The 13,748-nt window shown below is 42.4% G+C and overlaps 1 protein-coding gene across 3 annotated transcripts in view; it reads right to left on the reverse strand.

Annotated features, from left to right (window-relative positions):
* The window catches only part of ADCY2 (adenylate cyclase 2), a 404,271-nt gene that overhangs the window by 92,167 nt on the left and 298,356 nt on the right, over nucleotides 1-13,748 (reverse strand). For all 3 annotated transcript variants that reach the window (XM_090039146.1, XM_090039147.1, XM_090039145.1), the window contains 2 exons: nucleotides 5,167-5,236; nucleotides 2,148-2,245 (listed from right to left, as the gene is read on the reverse strand). In XM_090039146.1, coding sequence (XP_089895272.1) covers nucleotides 2,148-2,245; nucleotides 5,167-5,236 — 168 coding nt within the window. The remainder of the gene's footprint in view (nucleotides 1-2,147; nucleotides 2,246-5,166; nucleotides 5,237-13,748) is intronic.

Genomic DNA, 13,748 nt, shown 5'->3' on the forward strand with positions numbered 1-13,748 from the left:
GGGATGACCAGACCTAGTCATCTAAGCATCCAGAAAATAACTGAATGTCACCCTAGGTCTGAATGAAAAGCAAGAGAATGTCACATGCAAACAGAGCCTTTCTGGCCCCTAGATTTATAAGCATGAATGACCTATGGGGAATAACAGAATGCCCTTCCTCTCCCCCCACCACACACAAAGTACTGGAAATATTCATTTCCCTCTCGTCTATGAATTTCCCAAGAGCAAAGGGCCAAATCCTGCAGTCTTTATTTGCCTAAGTAGTCACAGTTATTTCAAGCCAGATAAATTCAAATTACAACTAGGCACAAATTACAAATTCAAATTATAATTAGGCATACTGAGGGAATAATTAATTAGTGGAACAAACTACCAGTGAAAGAACTAGCTATGCTTTCTCATGATATTTTCAACTCAAAGCTGGATGCCAGTCTGCAGAAGTGCTTTAACTAAACACAAATTACTGTGCTCAGTGTAGGGGTAGCAATGTGAAACTGAATGGCTTTATGATGCGTAGGACATCAGGCAAGATGATGGTTATATAATGTTTTCTTTGGGGCATAAACTGTATGAAGCAGGTGTTCAAAGGTGAATGAGTATGACAGGTCTAAGCCTGTAATGATTAGCCTGTCAGTGATACCAATGTGTTCGATCAGCTAGACACATAAGAATAGTCGCCTTCCAAAAGCAACAATAATAGCAAAAACAACCCATAAACAAGAAGGAGCTTCCACTAAAATATTTCATGATAGTAAATGTACAGTACTAATGTTGACAATTGTGGTTATGCAAAAATACAAGTTTTCCAACAGAGTAACACTCAATGACACTGTTACATTTTATATATTAACATATGATCTCAACTAAAATTTTATGTAGACTTTTCCTGCTGAAATTTAACCCATATTCCTTAAACTTTGTACAGTATGAATAGCCTGAAAATTAATGAAAATGTAGTTATAAACAGCTTTTTTACTTAAATAAAATTGTAATATATTGTATAAATATTCTTATGATCTCACATCAGCAATTACAAAAAGCAAAAGTATGTTTTCTGGATGAATGATTGTCAACTTTTTAATGTAATTTTAAAATACCAGGTTTAAACATATCTTATGACACTACACAACTTTGAAAGGATATTAGTCCACTTTGCATACCTGTTTTATAATGATAATATACGTTAAATATATTTCACAAATTAAGGACCTGATACTGAAGTCCTTGTCCAAACAATACTGTCACTGAAATTCTAAGTACAGCAGATTCATGTATCTAGTAGGGTTGGAGTGTTGTTATAGCCATGGTGGTTCAAGAAATGTATGAGAGAAAAAAACGATATCTTTTATTGGACCAACTGTATAGTTGGGAAAGTTGCTGTACAGATTTCCAGGCCTAAAGTGCCCTTTTTCAGGTCTGAGAAAGAAACTTTGTATGCATAAAGACCTAAAAAAGGGCCCTTTAGTTCCAATAAAATATATCACAAAAAAAACCTTGTTTCAGGTTTATGTACAGTAGTTAAAACTACATACAGGGCCGTGCCTACACGAGATGCTGACTGCGCATAATTTATTGCTATTGCACATTACTACTGATGCAATGTTACTGTGTAGTAGTAATGACCTACTGCAGAGTCAGCATTGCAAAAAAGCTGTTTGGTGATGCTACTGTGCAGTAACTCCAGTTACTGAGCAGTCATTTAGTACTTGTTTATACTAGTACTAACGACTATGCAGTCAGTGTCTCATGTAGAGTCGCATGTAGACGTGGCCACTGAAAATGCTTTTTCATACCCAGAAGAATTTTATCCTTATTCCCATGATAGATTTGACTGAAAACAAAGAAAAAAAAAAAGAAAACTTGCAAAGGTGATACAAATATTAGGTCATCAACTAAATGATGTCGTTTAGAGTAAAAAATAGTAAACTACTGTAGCTTTAAAAAGATCTAGAAATTTTGTTCATATCTTGAGGAACTTCAGTGTCCTCGACTCTCCCTGTGGATTTTGGCAAATGCTAAATCATTAATTTATAGTTTAAGGATGCTATCTTGTTGTATTTGTGGCCATATGTATGTATGCATCTCTCTCTCTATCTAAATACAAGTGCAAGTAATACATATATGGAATTTAAATATTATTCACTTACTTTGGTAATACCAGAATCTGCACAACAAAAATGCAGAAGAATATCAGGCATGCACACGTCACATAATACTTGAAGGCAGGCAAAGTTGTGGCTCGGTACTAAAAATGAAATTAGCAAATGTTAAAAAATCTTATTTCCCAAATAGACAAGTTTATACAGCAGGTAATGTTCCCTTTTAAATAGGCAGGTATGCATACACACTGTCTTGGGCAATGAGATTGTTTGTTCTTTTAGGGCATTTATAAACATACTTTTTTCCCCTGACATGCCGGAAATCCGCTGCTTCGGAGCAGACTCGATTAATCAAGTCCGCTTCACATGTGAGCTGAGGCGTACTGTGCTGCACTGTGTAAAGTTGTATAAGTGGTGAAATGCATGTCAGTGCACAGAAAATGATGGCGGTGCACTTTTGAACTAAAGGACTGCCAAGGGGTTTTAGTTCAAAAGCACCCTGCCACCATTTTCTCAGTGCTGACACATATTTTGACACTTATACAACTGTAAGTTGCACTCTTCAAACCACCCAGCGCTGCAGCACTTGCATTTGTAAAAATGACCTTAGTGATTAACCACCCCAGTCAACAAGTAACGTGAGCTATTTGGAGCCAGTCATTGTTACACATAGTATTGAAGCTTGTCCTCTGCAGAATTTATTCACTGCTGCTTCTGTCCAAATGAAATGTCTATGTATTACATCTACACACAACCTCCCCGCCCCCCCAGATGGTTATAATTAAAGGTCCCAGAGCAGAGTTAACTGCAGAAAATTTCTTTTTTTTTATAATGAGAAACACATTTTTCCCCCAACTTTCTTTGTGGAGAGTGGCCAAATGATTATGACACAACAGTTTCAAAACCATACATATGTACTATACAAATTTTCAGCCATAAATACAGAAAATGGACCAAGAAATTATAGGAAAGTACAAATAACCCTTTAGGATGGAATCTTTTGCATAAACTTGGTTAACCATATAAGTTTCCACATAGGTCTCCACTTGGGGAAGGAGAGAGGGTGTGGTAAGCAGTGACTTATGTCCCATTTATAATGTACAGTGAATGATTTGATATTTTTAAAATTCTTCCATATCCTTTATTTGCAACAGGTATTTGAAAGTTAGTAAGCAGCAGTAAATTGTGCTAGCTTAACTGCTGCAGTGGAATTATATAGTATGAATTCCTTTCCAATCTTCTCTTTATAAATTGCTAATAAGTTTAAGCAGAAAAATATGAAATAAGCAATACATATACAAAGGAAATGTACTAAATAAAAACATAGATGTCTCATCCTGAAAGCAATAAAAAAACTATAAACAGACATATTCCAAGTTTTACAGTTGTTCAAGGGCTAAGAATTCAAGGAAAACATAATTAAAGCAAAATGAATCAGACTAATTTTATAAGAGTTCAAAAAGAAAACCTCATAAACAGTAAGTAGATGAGCTGTGCTTTTAAAGATAAGTGCACAGCTGTGTCTTTGTACTAAGGGTTGAATTCTGCCCTTGAAATCCACACGCAGAACCCTCAATAAACTAAAAGTGTATGTGTATGAACTAAATTGAATCCCAAGATATGCTTTGAGGATCTCTTTTCCCAAATTCTGTAATGTATTAAAACTAATTCCTGTCATAAGTGTATGCGAACTTGAATGAATATGTTTGAAAACATTTGCAGTTTGTTTTGTTGTCACAACTGTTGAAGGGGAGTGTGGTATTCTGGCACATGTTTAAGACCTTGAGCTATTGTTAAAAAACTCAGTAAGATTCTGCCCTCATTGCCAGCTTGTTCTAACATTTCACGCTCCCTGTGGCCTCTCCCAAGAAAGCTGTGTGATTAGTTCCTTCAACAAAGCGACATTCTCCCATTTCTTTGTTTTACTTTCACATTAGGCAGAATCCAATCTTCTTCCCATTTAAGTCAATGCCAAGTCTCCTATTGACCTCAATGGAATCAAGGCCGAACCCATCGATAATAAAAAAAAAACAGAGAATGAAATTAAAATCTGGCTCCAAAAAGATTTGTGGCAGCACTCAGCAGCTCATTTAACAGATGAGGACATCCTTATGCTCAGCACTGTGCAAACGGTTAAAGGGCAGCTCATGCCTCAGAAAACCCATAAATGAACTTAAAGGTGATCCAGTAAAGGACTTAGGTGCCACAAGCTGGGCACTACAACACCTACAGTTTAGGTACCCAGCCCCCAGAGTGGTATCTAAGGGTGCCTGCAGGGAGGCTGCTCCAGTGGGCTGTAATTACAACTTGATTAATCAAGTCTGCTGAAACATGCTAATTAGCCTTCACATCTTGTGTATCAGCATCCCTGCTCTTTAAAGTGGTGGCAAGGGCACTTAAACTAAAGCCATGATTTTGAAGTGTGGGGATGCTGATGCACAGGATACTGCAGGTGCTTTATTTAGAGTGGCTCTTGAAGCTGCTCCAATTAAAGCGCTGCCCTCTCCCCGACACCTCTGGAATACATCCTGTTGGCTGGGGGGAGAGTCCCTCATGGCCAATCTCGCTGCCCGGGGGCACCCCATGGCTGATCCCGCAACAGCTGATCACTGCAGCCGCTTCCAGGACTGGTTGCAGCTGCTTCTGGGAGTGGCTGTAGCGATCGGCCAACACTTGCAGTGGGGGCACTGGCACTCCCACCTGCCCCTTCTGTCCATCACCTAAGCAGTGAGCACGGCCGGTCAGGGGGTGCACCGGCGCTCTCAGGGGGTGCACATGCGCCCCTGTGCACTCTCTGCACATCACCACTGGAGTCTCCTATTTGTTAATGAGACAATGTAGGGAGATTCAAAACAGTTTAAATTTAGAGTGATTTTTAAGGGTTGGATTAATAGTTTTCTCTGCTTGTAAACACAAAAGAAGCAAGTGATACCCCACAGCATATTTTAAAAAGAAACCATCTTAACTACTTAAGGGAAGTAGTTAAAGGAAGATTTGGGACCTCTATTGTTAAAAATTAAAATATGTACTTTTATTTATAAGTTTTAAAATATGAGGAGGAACTTACCTCTTTTTCCAGAGTTTTGTTATAGAAAAGTAATGATATTCTCTGAATGTCTTCAGATTTAAGCCACTGCCTAGACAAAATGAGAAACAAAGAACATGATAACCGATACCAGAAATGAACAGCCCTGTATTTCTCTACTACTGAAAAAATGTAAAGCAAGAAAGCAATGTATATATTTTAAAGAAAGGTAATTATGTAGCTTTACCCTTCTTGTTTTCTACAGTTAATAAATATGAAAAATTGAAGTTCAAATTAACAGGTTGTAGGTGGACAGGTTGTAAACACATTCAGGACTGAGGTTTACATTTTATATTGCTTATCTAAGTTGCTTTGCTGCTGGTTCTTCCTTCTACTTTCTCTTTTGATGCTTCATTCCACAAATGTCAAATGCCAGGATGTGTCTGATGAATGGTACAAAATTTGAGGTATATCCTGACCAGATAAGGTTGTGAATAATGTGTGACGACAAAGAAAGATGCCATGAAATGGATGCTTTACGGACTCATAGCTTGGGCAAATAAGAAGGTGGAAAAAAACATTAAGAAGGGAGTAAAATGGTACTTTGTTAGACAGACATTTATCTCACTGAAGTGAGTCACTGTGAAACACCTGTTTTATTGACTTTCAGAATGTCTTTTCCTGCTTAAAGACCAAAAATATGTAAAATCTAAAAGTACAAGCATTGCAAGTATGATGTGACATCAAGATGATCAGGGGGTAGCAGGGCAGGCCCTACGAGGAGAGGCTACGGGACCTGAACCTGTTCAGCCTCCAAAAGAGAAGGCGAGGGGGGATCTTGTGGCCTGTTATAAACTAGTCAGGGGGGATCAGCAGGCATTGGGGGAGTCACTGTTCCCCCGAGCACCGCCAGGAGTGACCAGGAATAATGGTCACAAGCTGGCAGAGGGTAGATTTAGGCTAAATATCAGGAGGCGCTACTTCACGGTCAGGGCGGCTAGGATCTGGAAGCAACTTCCAAGAAAAGTGGTGCTGGCTCCTACCCTGGGGGTCTTTAAGAGGAGGTTAGATGAATACCTTGTTGGGGTCGTTTGACCCCAGTACTCTTTCCTGCCATAGCAGGGGGTCGGACTTGATGATCTACTCAGGTCCCTTCCGACCCTAGAAACTATGAAACTATGAAACTAAGATCTGTGCAGTCTGGCTAGGGACAGACATTACACACAGACTGGTTTAAGTATCAGAAACTGGTTTAAACCTGTAATAGAACAGATGTTCAGTGCACATAAAAGAGTTTGAAAATGGATGAAACTGGTTTGACATAAACCTGGTTGACTGTAGTATCAGACTTAACAGATTTGGCTCAAACCGGTTTATGCAAAATCTGTCCCAGACCCCTTGCTGGTTTAAGATAAATTAGACTCCCCCAGCATCCTGGCATGCTCTCTGGGCTGAGTGGGGCTCTCTGTTCCACAGCAGAACTGCCCCCGCCCCCTCTGCTCTGTGGCTGCAGCTTCAGAGACTTGCAGGCTGCTCCTCCCCTCCCCTTCACCACTCCCTGCTAGGCAGGAATTCCCTCTTCTCCTCTGCCTTGCTGAGGAGGTGTCTGTGTATTAGCTAGCAAACCATATGCTGGCTACGGTTCCTGCTGAATCAAAAAAGTAGAATCAATAGCCAGAATCAACAGGTAGCTGGTAATGTCCCTCTGTTGTTTTCTTAATGGGGTGATAAACACTGAATAAGCAGTGATAAGCACTGTTATCAATTACCTGCTGTTCTAATCAGAGCATACTGCCAGGGCCTGGCTGCTTCTCCCCTCAGCTTAGTGCTGTGGAAGGAGGGGAGGGCTGCTCTAGTGCACCCCAGCTTCTAGCCTGAGCTACTGTAGACATGTGCCTGCATTTCTGGGATGTCTGTCTGGTTACAAAACTGATTTAGTATAGCCAGGTTAAACTAATCTGCAAAGATTGAATCGATTCAGGCTCAGGCTTTTTGATTTGTGTCCCTAGCCTTTGTGTGTAAAAGTGAGTAAACCTTATGCAAAAGTTATTAGCAACTTCCTTGAAAAATGGAAAGGCAAAACCCTAATACAATTAAATTCAACAGGAGACTCCTACTTTTTTTTTTAAGAATAAGTTATTACATACATTTTGATGGGAACTACTTTGCTAATCAGAAGGACATGAAGCTCGTCTGCTTACCCATTCATCAGCTATTCTTACTTATACAATTAGTCCAACTGATTTTACAGCTAGACTCTAAGCTAGTGCTGTTGTTCACATTTTCTACACAAAAAAGAACTGCAGTCCCAGTAAGACTTTTACCAAATGTGAAACACTACAGCTTTATTTATGTCAATGGAGACATAGAAATTAAATTCAATATGCGCACAAAAGCAAATATGGGAATTAAAATTTGATCCCTAATACAAAGATCCTATGCTAAGGGTAGAAGAAAAATGCCTCTGGTGAATCAGTACTTCACACTACAAAGCCCTACATTTCTGTAATGTGAAAATATTGAAAGTGAAGCTTTCAGAATTTGTAAGTACCACAAATAGAGTCAGAAATACAAAGAGTTTATAAACTCACAAAACACAGAGCACGTAACCCTGCTCAATTTTTGTCAAAACTCAAGAACATTTGCAGGGTTCTTTTTGTCTCCTAATACCCTTTTTCATTAAAACAAATAAAGTCCAAACCTCCCCCCAAAATCCAACTTGCATTAATTACTGTATTTCATGGTGTATAAGTTGAGGTTTGAAGCCAAAATATTTAGCTTTAAATTTCCACCTCAATTTCTACACCATACCCTGTGAACTACACTGCTTGGACCCCATGCTGGTGCCCTGCTTCAGGGGTGGGGGCAGCATGCTGGTGGGCTCTGCGGAAGTTGGATTGGACCCCTGGGAGCTCAGGCAGCACAGGCCCCCTGGCAGCCCTCACAGCCAGGCCGCCGGGGGGTGCCATTTCTGCAGAGGGAAGGACCAGGACCCCCCACAGCTCAGTGGCTCACCGGCAGCTTGCCCCCAGGCCACAGAAGGGGCAGGCAGACTCTGACGAAAGCAGGATCGGGGCCCTTGCTGTTTCTGCTTTCATCAAGCTCCTGCAGCTGCCAGGACACTGCCCAGGAAGGGACTGGCTTGCCCCAAAGGCAGCACAGGGTGTTGGGCAGGGCTCTGCGGGTGGCTAGGGGTCTTGGACTGGGCCGGCCCCCTCCTCCCCCCATACACCTGCCTAACATACTCCACTGCTCCTGGGGCAAGCCAGCCCCTTCTGGGTGGTGCCAGGTATCCTGCTGGCCACAGGAGTGTGCTGAAGGCAGAAGCAGCAAGCAGCCTGATCCTGCTTTAAGAGAAGCCTGCCTGCCCCGACCCCACAAAGTTGTGGGGAAAGCTGCTGGTAGGCCAGGAAGGCCCTGAGCTACAGCGGGGCCCAGACCTTTCCTCTAGTGGCGGTGCCTGGCTGCCAGCAGGCCATGGGCTGCCTAAGCACCCAGGGGCCCAAACCAACTTCCTTGGAGCCCACTATCATGCTGCCTCTCCCATGAGCCTGATCAAGGTTCCAGCACTTCACACACCTTCTCCAGCCCACCCAGCCACCCTCCTGCTGCTGCTATGGGGTCAACTTATACATTGTGTCAACTTATACACAGTAAGATATGATGGATTTTTAAGTTATTATTTTAGACATTAAAACATTTTTCAGAAAAGGATAAGACTGTAATAGTAACTAACTTGGCCATGCTGCATATAGGTACAACCTTTTATTTCTTTTAAAATATTAAATTTTACCTTACCACTTGTTATGTTAAAGCACACAATACAGTATAAGGGAGGAACACAGCAGCTGTGTTAATGGTAGCACGAGAATACTAAGTAACACCCTGGCACAATTTTAATCAAAACTCTCATTATCCTAATGGTTCCAAGAGTCCACCAATTAGCCATTTTATTGGCTTTACAGAGTTACACTAATGTTACAGTGAAATACATTTTTGTATTTGAATTATATATGTTATTTGTAATGTGACCTGAGAGCTTTCCTCCAGGCTTTATGCGGACATATTTAGTATATCGTGAAATCTAAGAGATTTAGGGTTATTGAGTAGTTCTAGTTAACCTCCCACCCCCCTTCCTCCCCCACCAAAATATCTACGGCAGAAGGAAAAATATCCTTACTAAAACACTCCAGCAAACAAAGTGTTCCTTTTTCATTAGTGCTATGGTGCTATTTAAATACAATGGGGCTATTCCTCCTGCTGTCTTTGATTAATGAAACATTAACTGAGAACTAGCTGAAACCCCAAAAATATTTGTGATTAATTTTTTATTGCAAAAGTATTTCTTTCTTTGCAATCTTTGACCAAATACTTTAATGGAATCAAAACTTCTCACCCTCAACAAGGCTACATAAAGCTGTCTACTTGTAAACGCAGGCTTAGAAATACAAATACATATTTTGTCAAAAGTCTGACCTTGTTATTTGTTTATAGTCATAGAATAAGAACGCCCTTATACATGTAACGAAGGGCCTTTGTACATGAGAGGGAATTGCCCCTTTTAGTGATTTAATTGTCCTTTTTAACAATTTAATTGTGTAACAGTGTTAACAGTGTACATGTTCAGAAGCATGTTACAATTAAATTTCATAACTGTGCATATGTTTGACAGCATAGTTCAATTTAAATGACTTTTTTACATAGCATACTAAAACATCCCATGTATTTTAGTTTGCCACATAACAAATGACAGCGATATTCCTCACGTGTACAAGGGCCCTTTCTGGAGAAGGCAGTGGGGACAGTGCACAGGGCATTGGAAGCCTAGGTGTGGTCAGGGAAGCTGGGGCTTAGTGGGTGGCCCCAAGTAGCAGGAAGGCAGCAGGGATGGTGCAGGGGAGCTGGAAGCCCAAGCTTCCCTGAGCATGCCCAGGCTTCCAGCACCTTGTGCACTACTAGGTCTGGCAGGGGCTGCCTGTGAGCTGGGGCTGCACTCGCACAGCTACTATCCCACCCAGGTGGCCCTGCGGGCACCACCACTGTGAAGGGAAGCATCAGGGCCACCCCACAGCTCAGGGGCTGCGTGACCCAGTGGCAGCTTGTGCGGGCAGCTTCTGCTGAGTTTAAAAAAAAAAAAGTGGTTAGGGGCCTGATTCTTCCCCACCCTTCTCCCCCTTTCAGGGTCTGCCTGTATCTCCCTTGGCTGGGGAGTGAGCTGCTAGTAGTTCACACAGCTCCTGAACTGTGGAGACCCCGGTGCTTCCCTCTGTGGTAGTGGCGTCCCTTGGACAGCACCCACCCACTGGCACCCTGCCTGGGTGATCCCAGGGGGTGTTCCTGCTGCAGAAGGAAGCACTGGGGTCCCCCGCAGCTCACAGCCCACTGGCAGCTTGTCCCCCGGCCATGGGAGAGACAGGCAGGGGGGCAAGCTGGGGATCAGGCCCCTTGATGCTTTTTCCCTTTGCCAAATCCTGCCTGCTCTGTGGCAGGGGGCCCTGGTGCTTTACTGTAGGTCTGACTTAACTACATATCAGGATCTATAATAATAACAAGCTTATTCTGTCTGTCCAGAGCACTCTCATTGGTTGTTTCAGCAAGCACTGTGACTTCAGTTGTAGCTGTGTGTCAGGCTGTACCCTTGCACCTGGTTCCTCAGCCTGGTGAACATGATTGCTCATCCTGACCTGCCACCCTGGGGCTGGTTGCCCAGATTGATCCAGGCCTGAAGTCTCCAGAAGGGCCTAACTCTCTGCCCACTCCCTGTCACCAGAGTGGGTGGTCAGGGTCAGCTGACTTTCCAGTTCCCTCACATAAACCCCTGTACAGGAACAAGAAGTGCCTGGGAGACAGGGCTCAACCTAACTCTTGACTGTTTTGTTGTTCCCTCTGATTTTCTCTCTGCCTTTGCTTGATCTCCTGGTTCTCAACCCAGCTTGTTCTCCAGCTCTTCTCTCAGCCTGATTTCCCAGCTTTCTGACTCAGCTTGTTCCCCAACCCTGATTTCTGACTGACCTCTGGGCTTCCTGACTTGACTTGTCCATGGATTCTGCTCTCTCCTCCTGACCCTGGTTGGTACTTTGATCCCCAGTGGCCTGAGACCTGGTCACCCACAACCTGGCACTCCACTGAAAACTGAGCAGTTCTGTATATTTGAACCTAGAGGTCTCAGGTTTGAGAAATGAGGACTAAACAGTTGGGGTGGCAATTTGTTCTTTTGCATAAGTGTCTAGAAATCGTGGGGCAAAACACTGCAGTCTGGATGACCATAATTATGGTGTCATTCTGCTGTTTTGTGATCATGTATCACCTTCTTTTTTAAGTATGGAAACCTGTGAAAAGGGGGTGTTAATGTGGGTGTCCAAGGATCCAGATCCAGTTATGTGTTTGGATATCCATGAGGATGATGAGGGACACTCCTCCGGATGTCCTGGGACCCCCAACCTCCACAAAGGTGGCTGCACAGAGCCCCTCAAATACACACGAGATAACAAACACTGCCTATGTAGGAATCAAAGTTAGTTGAGGCTGAAGAAGGGCTAGGTGGATGACTAGACCAAACTGGCATTGTAACCATGTTGGCGTCTACGTCTCTGGACAACCAAACTGCCCTTCACCTCTTTTAAGGTATACGTGTTCTGGATGACCAGAGTCTGAGCCCAGGCAGCAGCAGGATTTCAATAGGCTTACAGCCTAGCCTTAATCTTAGGCTCCCCTTTAAAGGAGTGTCCGTGCAGGCTGCTCACTGCTGGCAAGTCTGACATTGCCATCGAAGAAACTGAGCCAGCTTAGGAGAGGGTCGGAAATGAGGTAACACCCCTACTATCTGCCCAACCTTTCCTCCAAGGAACATGTTTATGACCCAGTACATAGCGGAGACATCTGGGGAAGGCCTCTTTGAGACCACCTTGTTGAGCCTGACAACCCATGGGGCAGAACTGCAGCACAGAATTCATAAAGACAATCTACTCTATCCAAGCCTGATTCATCCACAAAGCACCATCAATCTTGTACATTGACTAAAGCACAGGTCCTGTGGTAAAAATAGTAGGTGATGGTGTAATTGGTATTGTATCTTAAGGCACACAGACAGGTAGCCTTATTTCTGCAGCTTTCTAACTTTCAAGTGTTTGATTTTGTGATCCTATTGTCCTTTATCACAGTTTTTTAGATGGAGTTTTTACCTGATAACAAGTCAGAAAAAAAGAAGTGATCACTGTAAGATTGGCAGTTGGAAATACACAGGGTTATTTTCTTTCAGTTTTTTGCCTCTAGTCTAAAACAAAAAATATATAGTATGGGAATCACTGAGAAAAAATAACTATGGAACCCAAAATGTCATTCACACAGTCACATTTCAGTGCAAGTACTTTAAGGTCCCTGACGCATTACACTTAAGATGTGACTAACCGGTTAATCAGGTCTGAAGCAGTGACATGTCCACATGTTGATGCAATTCATGGCTTGATAAAACTAGGAATGACTGACAAAGTTATTACATGAAATGTGTAGTAACATTGTCGCTGGTTCCTATTATGCCTTTAATTGAATGTATGGCCAGTGTTCCCATGTGCTCTGGAGGATAGGAGCACTAGTCAGCTTCCCAGCCGGGAACTCTGCTCCCCCAGCTGGGAACCCCAGTCAGCTCGTCGAAGCTCGCAGCCATGTGGCATAACATGATGATGGGGCTCCCAGCCACTGCAATGAAGACTGCTGGTGCAGAGGGAGCAGGCCAGGCTCTCTCTGCACCAGCAAGATGGACTGATGGCATCTGATACTTGATCTCACAGTCCTGCCTCCTGCCATCCAAGCGTAAAATGGCAGGAAGCACTATTGTTGGGATCATGCATCAGATCCCAGTGCTCCTTCTTTTTAGTGTCTGTCAGTGGCCTAAGCCACAGTAATGCTGAATGAGTTGCAATTGGCAAATCTATCTTAGACAGTTTTGTTTACCTGCCTACTGGAGGAACTACTTTCTTTCATTTTGGTTCTGTGTGTAACTTGACTGTCAACATTGGCTTCTGTTGACAACTCTCAGGACAGTTTTAATCTAGCTTATTCACTATTCTAAAGAATCAATGTGCCAATTCAGACTATGATTAACAAATTGTGAGGCAAGGCAGACTTCATATTCTGTGCAGCTGCTCCTGTCACAATGATGAAGCATCAGTCAATATTTAAGTTGCTCTGATTTCTGCGTCAGAAAGCCCGAGCTCTTCATTCTTCATCTCCCTTATTGTTCTACTGTGAAAGATGAGAACATTCAGAAAGAATCACAGCTAGGAGATATGAAATACTGCTACAGTAGCATAACACTTCATTCTTTTGGGATATATATCTCCCAGCCTGCTTTTGTGTTTTTTAATTATTCTCATTTTCAGCATTTGCTGTCACATCTCTTTTTTCCGTCTCTGTTTCTCTCTCCTTTTAACTACTGTTTTAAGTGCATTTACATATAGCATGAGAATTTAAATGAACACAATTATATTTTTCACTAGTGGCCTGCTCATTTTGAAATATAATTAAACCTAAGTTGCTAATACAAACACATTCATTTGTAACAGTGCCCTGGAGGATTTGGGGAGGTTTCATACACATGGTGAGTCATCACCAAATCCTGAATTCCT

Source organism: Crocodylus siamensis, chromosome 3 (genome assembly GCF_052110815.1).
Source record: "Crocodylus siamensis isolate JL-2025a chromosome 3, ASM5211081v1, whole genome shotgun sequence".
Classification (NCBI taxonomy): Eukaryota; Metazoa; Chordata; order Crocodylia; family Crocodylidae; genus Crocodylus; species Crocodylus siamensis.